General features: G+C 40.1%; 1 protein-coding gene and 1 long non-coding RNA gene across 4 annotated transcripts in view; one reads left to right on the top strand and one right to left on the bottom strand.

The window, feature by feature from the left end:
* The first annotated feature begins 3,031 nt into the window (after positions 1-3,031).
* On the top strand, positions 3,032-6,903 carry LOC106815714 (V-type proton ATPase subunit e-like). The gene is made up of 4 exons (XM_014820219.1): positions 3,032-3,228; positions 5,466-5,513; positions 5,807-5,906; positions 6,665-6,903. Exons 1-3 carry the CDS (start codon positions 3,077-3,079, stop codon positions 5,898-5,900), a joined length of 294 nt encoding a protein of 97 aa, XP_014675705.1. The 5' UTR covers positions 3,032-3,076; the 3' UTR covers positions 5,901-5,906; positions 6,665-6,903.
* Positions 6,904-8,220: 1,317 nt separating this feature from the next.
* The window catches only part of LOC106815715, a 1,802-nt gene continuing 1,431 nt past the window's right edge, over positions 8,221-8,591 (bottom strand). For all 3 annotated transcript variants that reach the window (XR_001394778.1, XR_001394776.1, XR_001394777.1), the window contains one exon: positions 8,221-8,521. This is a non-coding gene — a long non-coding RNA (uncharacterized LOC106815715). The remainder of the gene's footprint in view (positions 8,522-8,591) is intronic.

The raw sequence follows: 8,591 nt of genomic DNA, 5'->3' as shown, positions 1-8,591 counted from the left end.
GAGTTTTTAGGACGATGCCAGTCGGCAGTACCCTATCCCTACACTGTGTTTCCTTTATCTACATGTCGCCGATAGGTACCAGCTACAAAAATTTGTCCGTAATACGTCGTACTTGTTTTGTGGCAGTATTTTGCACATTTTTTCTCAAAAATCTACAAATGCACAGAACGCTAACTTCGCTGTTTATTTACTGTTTTAATAACTATAACGTACAAACACAAGCAACCCCTTTTTCTATTGTTTTTTTTTTTTTTTTTTTTCTTTTTTTTTTTTTCTCTTATGCTGAAGCTAGTCGCCTATCGGTACATGATACGGATTACAGGCTTTGAGATTTTGAAAAGTACAGGAGGACTACTAATTGACTTCCCTTAGCGACACCATAGGGGGGGTCTTTTCACGCTCATAAATTCACACCCTCAAGAGGCATTGTTGGGGAATTGGGAAAAGAAGCCTCACTAATGAAAGTGTCAATTGACTGCTAGCTCACCACAAAACAAGGACACAAATGAGGTGAGTGAGGAAGAAGTCAGTTTAATTGAGCACATCGACGTACATTATAGAAACGAAGAGCTATATATATGGGGAACTCCCCATTATATGACTCTTGATAATTATATGTGTAATTTTTTATGTGAAATAATAAAATACATATCTATATATAAATTATAAATTATTTATAAACCACAAATGGAATCACAATTTGTGACGGTACGATGGCGGCTACACCCGCTTTGATGTTATTTAGCATTAATCATTATTATCATAATAATTAACATATAATAATAATAGTATAAATCTTAATATGTCATACGCAGGAATTTTTGCATTAAAAGTTATTGTCAATGAAGATCTTGTAAACGAACCAGACGAAGGTGTGACCACCACAGACTGTTTTTGTTATTCCTGGTGGTTATTAATAATATGCTATGTAATGCAAAACCCGACCTAATGTGCCATTGGTTTTTTAAATATCAAACCCGGCTAGCCATTATATATTCACATTACCAAAACATGAGCAAAGATCTTGTGAACCCTGACTGATCTAATGGCAATTCCCATTTTTGCCAAAATAGCCGTGGGCTCCGAAAGATACGTCGACTGGCGTGGCTCCAAATAGGGACAAGATGTTAATATGGGGAGCATAGCGTAAACAACTATTACCCAATGTTCAAACATGTGGGTCAAACGGTTCCTGAGTTAGGCCGATTGACCATAGCCAAAGTCGTGGACGGAGGACGACGTGCGACGACGGACGACCCATGGCAATAGCTCAGTTGACGATGTAAGGTGAGCTAAAAATCACACCCTTAAGAGGCCATGATGAGAGCTCCACTAAAAAGTCACACCCTTAAAGGGCTCACTCCATCATGCCTCTTTGGTGTGATGATGGAATCATGACCAATTCCTCAGTCTAGAGAGATATCAATTGGGACTTATGTCAAACTACTGAATTATCATTCATCTTCACCTTCATTCATTCAATGGCTTCGTCATGGATTACATTCTTTCGTCCAACAACCAACCAACACTAAGCCCCAGATTAATAAAGAGTTTGATCGGATGTAAAATAAACGTGCTTTTATTTATCTGATCTGTCATCCTGTAGAAGACTGCTAATCCATGTACCTGCTACCTGCATATTTCAGCCGAAATTAATCATCACAATCCATCGACAAACTACGCAACATTACTTGTAGCGTAGTAGCCACGTATGTAGCCCCTCACCCTACGACTGTTTCACGTCGGCCAGATAACACCTCTTCGCCACGTATAGTGGCAAACGAGCAGGTAACTTGTGGCTACCGTGTAGGTACCTGTATTTGGATGCTGTTGTCTAGTTGTATAAACCAGAGGGTAGTAACCTGTACCTCTGTCATACGTTCAGTTACTTACACACCACAAATTGTTGTGTGTCAGCCGGCAAAAGTCAAACTCATTTGACTTTCACCGTCTTTCATAATAGATTTGAACTTTGCCGGTAGGGGTGAACGACGCCGTTTCCGTGGCGTTCCGCGCCGCGCCGCATGTGTGGAGACGGGCCTTTAGCCTCGTATATTTTTAGCTATAAGCTGCGTTCACACGAGGATTTCAGTACCATACTGAGCATTCACACGGTAAAAGTATTCAAGACTTATACGCGGCTTAGCAAGTACCGTACTAAAATACTAGGCTTATTCGGCGCGGAATCACATTCCGCGCTGAAACATTCGGCACCACGCTGGCTGCGTATTGTCTGTCGTGTGAACGCAATTCGAGGCCTCTTACTGTAGTGCGCTTACCTAGACTGGGACCCGTTCGCTACACGACGTTAGTGTAGCGTGTGGAACTGTCGACCGGGTACCAGTCTATATTATTATACCTAGCCAGCTAAGCCTCGATTCTCGTGTGAACGCTGCAGGTTGCGTTAGCACGGTATTTCAGCCGAATTCAGCACCAGATAAGTACGGAACCAGCGAGGCCGTGAATCTCGTGTGAACGCAGCTACTAGTATACTAGTGGTACGGAGGCTCATGGTAACTTGTCATCAACAAGTAATGTCAAATAACAATCAACATATACTTATCTTTGATTCTCTGTCAATTCAATCTATAATCGTATGCGTATCTATACCATACAGTTACTATCAAGGAGTGTCATAATGTAGGGGTACTATGGTCTATATTATAACATTCTTGATACCATTACTGCTATATACAACCCTACACCCCTATTGCCCCTCACCCTTCATTAGGTCCGGGTAAGTGTATAGACTGGTACCCGGTCCCACCTCTCGGCTTAGTTACTCGAGTAATCGAGGTGGGAGCGAGTACCAGTCTAGGTAAGTATATTACGTTGGCACTGAATTTACTGGGGTATTGTATTACAATAATGCGTTAGAGTAAATAATATTGTTTTTATCAATTAGTTTAATTTCAGCGAAGTGGTAGTGAAATAACCGGGATGGGTATTTTTTGGTTTCTCGTTATATGTCGCGCTGTATCTCCACGATGTGGGACTACCACTGACTGGTGACGAATCACCTGCTAGCTACCACTCGATAGGGGAGCCGAGTGTGTGGAGAATTATTATTTTTTTCATGATTTCTTCTATAAGTACTATAAAGTACGAAGTTCAACGAGCAAAGATGGTGTTGGCACGGGAATTCTTGACGCTTATCATCAACAGTGCTTTTTGGCTTATCGTACTTGTTGTGTGCCCGTTTTTTGTGCCCAAGGGGCCAAACAGACAGTAAGTTGATAATTTGTGCACGCGCGCATCCGCAATGTTCATATCCTGTCCTGTGTGTAATAATAATATATATATATATATATATATATAATATATATATATATATATATAACATTAACAGTCAACGTAGCTAAGACAGGTTGGGTTTTCACTGTCAGGGCTGCGTTACCGTATCTGGTAGTGGTAATGTGGTATGTACGTAACATAGCTCTAGTACTATAGCCCGCGTACAGTAACTGCCGCAGGGCTATAGAACATTTTATGCTAGATTTCGCAACTGCAACCTGTTACCACCTGTTCAGTGTTCCCACGAAAAATGGATCGCAAAACGCAAAATGATTGGGCTTTGTTAACACTTATTTGTGCTCAAAGGGTCGTTGTCGTATCAGGGACTACAGATATGTACCCGAGGTACATATATGTATACACAAAGTGTACCAGACTTGTACTTCAGAAGTGTACCCTAACCCTAACCCTAAACATACCTCATATAAAAATATAAACATAATACTAAACAACCTAAAACTACCTCCTAATTATATAAAAATATAAACATAATACTAAACAACCTAAAACTACCTCGGGTACATATCTGTAGTACCTGATACGACAACGACCCCATCTGCCTTGTTTATCTACGTGGACATCTCACCTATCTTTTTGAACACTCCACAACTTTACACTATGTATTTATGCATTTATTCCTCACAAGTCTTATCACTACTTGCAATTCCGTTTGAAATCTTGTTGTGTACACGCGTGACGTCACCCGAAATGTAGGCAAAACACATGGCAGCAGCTATTACATTGATTTCGGGTGATGTCAGGGTGATGTCAGTCACGTCACGCGTGTACACGACAGGATTTCAAACGGAATTGCAAGTAGTGCTAAGACTTGTGAGGAATAAATGCATAAATACATGGTGTAAAGTTGTGGAAAGTGTTCAAAAAGATAGTTGAGATGTCCATGTAGATAAATAAGTGTTAAAAAGCCCGATCATTTTTTGCGATCCATTTTTCGTGAGAGCAGGTGGTAACAGGTTGCAGTTCCGAAATCTAGCATAAAATGTTCTATAGTCCTGCGGCAGTTACTGTACGCGGGCTATAGCACTAGAGCTAACTAGTATGTACACTGCTGCATTTTCGTAGTAAACATCCAGAGTAGTACTACTACTAGTAGTAGTGCTCATAGGGTCTATGTCCCCCAGGGTACTGCCGGAACATACCCTGGATACGGTCAGGTATATATCGGAACGTACCCTGGTAACTATCTGATATGGTTAGGGTTAGGGAGTAGGCGTAGGCGACTCTCTAGACTCGTTATTGGAGTAGGCGAGGTACGGTTCGGCATATTAGATAGTACCAGGGTACGTTCCGGTATACCGGACCGTAACCAGGGTACGTTCCGGCAGTACCCTGGTGGACATAGACCCTCTCAGCAGTAGTAGTGGCTCAACCACAGATCGGGTTGAGGCTGCGAGACGGACAGCATGCAGTGCTCTCTTCTTCTTTCGGCATTGCGTATGTGATGCTAGTATGTTGTGCAGACGTGCGCAATTCTAGTTTGGATATCTTTAATTACTATCCCGGTATATAAAGCTCGCATATGTTCTAACTATATATGTGCTCAACCAAGATTTGGCCGTTGAGAAGTCGTAATAAGGAATTAACACGAGTAAGAAAGTAGTAAAATTGTGTAGTTAATAGTAAATAGTGGCTGCGACTAAGTTCACTCATCAACAACACATAGAGCCAGGGCCACAATTAAACAAATATTTGTTTGCCCTCACCCGACCCAGGCTGAAAAGTTTGGGTAGGTAGGTAGGCTTTTAATTTTTGTTGACAGGGGGTCTTTTTACAAATTCAGCATGGTGTCTACATGCTCGGGGGTGCTTGTGTGGAGATACCTTTTATGTTGAATGTTTGTTTTGCTTGGTACATATAATGTATTGGTACATATAATGTACAGTGATACAATTTAAAAAAAAAAAAATGGGAAAGATCAATAAAAATGTTTGAGTCGGCCCCTTTTTGACGGGTCGGTCGGGTGAGGGCAAACAAACAATATTTTTATCATGGCCCAGTCTACCGAGGACGACGTGTCATGCTATGTAAACAGGATCAAAGATAGTTTGGGACCCCCGCAATATGTTTTCGCATATGTGCTAAACTAATCTTGGGTACTAAACTAGGCTTGGGCCTTATTATCTGATAACTAAGCTATTTATCTGTTCCAGGCTGATCCAGTTAATGTTGGCTATGACTGCAGTGTGCTGCTGGCTTTTGTAAGTAATTATATCATTTTATTGATAAAGATGTTTAATTTTACATACGATGTGCAATCTAATTCAGTAAATTGCTCTTATTACAACGCGTGTAATTTGATGTCACTGTAATAGAATTTCCACAATATTTCTAGTGTCGATGTATTATTTCTTGATAATTAATCGATTATGATAATTTTGCTGGAAGTAATATGTTTAAAAGTGTGAATTAGGATGATATCTTTCATGTTTCATGATAGTGTTTATGATTACATTTTTTTGATAGCGCTGTCACGCACTCTTGACTTTTCCAGCTGGGTTTTGTGTTATTTACATCAGTTGAATCCACTTGTGGGACCACAGCTGCACAACACGACATTGATAGTATTGCAGCATGAATGGAAGTAATTATTGGTATGTGTTGGTATGATCAAATTCATTATTGTAGCTTACATTATCAGTGGTATCATCAGTATATCCAACGAAGTAATGTATATCTTCTGTCCAGTGAAAAAAATACACGGGGGCTCGGCTCCCGAAATGCCAAAAAGAGCCCCGGAAATGCCAAAAAGAGCCCCTGTAAATTTGCATAGAGTTCAATGCAAACCAAATTTTAGAGTGCTATTTTCATGCACGCGAGCTTGAAAAGTAGCCCCCGAAAAATAAATTATATTTTTTTTCCTGCTGTCTGCCATTTAGATTTCTGATCGAAGTTACTGTGTAGTATATAACAGTATTTGACAAGAGTAGTTTTGCATACATGAATGCAATTAAGCGAAACACATGAAGTGGTGAATGGAAAACACTTTATTGATCTTGTTGTATTTATCATTGATGGTGGCAGTGAAAATATCAGTTATAATAGAAGTATAAAGCTGGTATAGTTAGTGAAATCTCTCACCACCATTATTGGGGTCAGTCAAGATTATATATTCAGGTCCGTATAGCTAACTCATTTTGCCTCGAGAGGGGGGCAAAGCCACGTGTGTGGTGTGTTTTGGGAAGGTGACAGCCATTGACCATATACCATTTTTCTGGGAGGAAACTGCTCCCTTGCCTCCCTGATATTATTTGTTGTGTTTGATGTGCAACAAGTTATTTGTGTTGTTAGTTTCTAATTTAGATCAAACTTGAACTCACTGACACATAATAATGTTTTGTAATCATTGTAGCTGGGAAATTGACCCAAATTGGGTGCAAGGAAGCAAGAGGAAGTTGTTCATCATTCCACAAACCATCCTGGCAGACAGACCACATTTTAAACAGAGCTCTACAGCAACATGGATAGAAGACTAAGAGAGGGTTTGCTTATTTGGTGCCTTTGCTCAGACAGTTGAACTACTGGGCGCACTTGCATGTGCACGTCAGACCCTCGATAACTTACTAGAACATGAGGATCATTGGTGGCCTTGGGTGTTCCATTTCAAATTATCATAATAAATATAAGAGCATGAATTCTTACAAGTGTTCATGTTCTCATGTACGTGTTACTGGTGATATTGAATATAGGAGCTGTAATTAACTGTTGCATAGGTATTAGGTTAATTTAATTCGCATTATCTAATGCCACTGCTACTATTGTGATTTTTATACGTGTAACATAGACAAATGAGAAGCAAAATGGTTGTAGGGGCTTGTGAGTGCTGGGTGAAACCCTCGCTGGTTTATGACACAGTTTGGTGTTTTAGCCTCGCAGGTAGCCTGTGAGCACGTGCGATAACAAGACAAAACGTAAGAGACTTAATTGAGGTACCACTGTTGTAATTACTTTAGCAATAGTTTGTGTATGCTAACTTGTAATTGTGAACTGGAGAGTTAGTTCAAACGAAGGCACGTAATTTCTGCAAGTAGTTATTCGGGATGTATCTAGGCCATTACAATATCAATGAGTATATTAAGAGTTGTAGTAAAGAAAGGATATAACTAACAATAGGCTACAAGATCAAGAATAGGTAATTATAGTACATGTTGGTAAAGGGAGGATTGAAGATAGGAATGCTCTTTAGTTGTAACTAGTGGTAATGATGGTATATATAATTATAGATGACAATAACAAGTCGACAACTAGAAAAATACACGGGAGGAAGCAGCATCAGTCTAGTGAGGTATCAGTGTAGCTCGACCTGTGTGGCTCTCTGCCACAGGGCTATGCAGGAAAAGAATGTGGAAAACCAGTGAGTTGTCTTTGCAGCCTTGCTGGCTCTGCTATAGCTCATATTTACCTTAGTGCAAGGTAACCATGTCGGGTTTTGCCAGCCACTCGCAATCGGTTTATCTTAATTTTGCCAAGTTTATGGAATAAAAACGATAATACGAGTAACTTCTAGCAGCCACATTGAAATTGATATAACAGCAGTACTAGCGAGCCAAGATTCTTCACTTTTTGCCTGCATACCTTTCCGTATAGTCCTGTGGCAGAGCGAAGTGCTATGTGGATAGGTCTAGTATCAGTCAAACAATGATAAATATCTTGGGTGGATAGCGGGGTTTGCTTGGTATGGTGAGTTTTCATTTGGGAGTGTATTATCTGCATCCGATTATTGCATCAACATGTATGGTAACTGTCAAATTAATTTTGTCTGATTTGTGTGAATACTGACATTAGTTACTTATTACTGTATATAATATTTGTTGTTGAGAGTAAATAATAATCGTTTATATTGTACACAACCCTGTATCGCATCACCTTGTTTTGCAACAAAACTAGAATAACTAATAAGAATATTGCTTCCTAGTAGGTTCACGCAATTATTTCAACAATTGGATATATTATATTAAACAAACAAGCAAATCATACACACACATGAGGCCTGCACCCACACAAACAGCCTGGGTTTTCATTCTTCAATAATTACAACGTTTGATTCACATAATTCAACGTAGAAAAGTTAACCTCCACACCAGCTCAAACACAGGCACAGAGTAACCTCTACACCAGCTCAAACACAGGCACAGAGTAACCTCTACACCAGCTCAAACACAGGCACGGAGTAACCTCTACACCAGCTCAAACACAGGCACGGAGTAACCTCCACACCAGCTCAAACACAGGCACAGTGTAACCAACACACACCAGCTCAAACACAGGCACGGAGTAAC

Source organism: Priapulus caudatus, unplaced genomic scaffold (assembly GCF_000485595.1).
Source record: "Priapulus caudatus unplaced genomic scaffold, Priapulus_caudatus-5.0.1 Scaffold1182, whole genome shotgun sequence".
NCBI lineage: Eukaryota > Metazoa > Priapulida > Priapulimorpha > Priapulimorphida > Priapulidae > Priapulus > Priapulus caudatus.
The sequence above is the reverse complement of the archived record's forward strand: the minus strand, read 5'-3'. Positions and strand labels throughout refer to the sequence as shown.

Coding starts and splice junctions, on each gene's coding strand:
- LOC106815714 (XM_014820219.1), top strand. CDS start 3,077: ATGATTTCTTCTATAAGTACTATAAAGTACGAAGTTCAACGAGCAAAG. Junction 3,229..5,465: donor CCCAAGGGGCCAAACAGACA/GTAAGTTGATAA, acceptor TATCTGTTCCAG/GCTGATCCAGTTAATGTTGG. Junction 5,514..5,806: donor GCAGTGTGCTGCTGGCTTTT/GTAAGTAATTAT, acceptor TGACTTTTCCAG/CTGGGTTTTGTGTTATTTAC.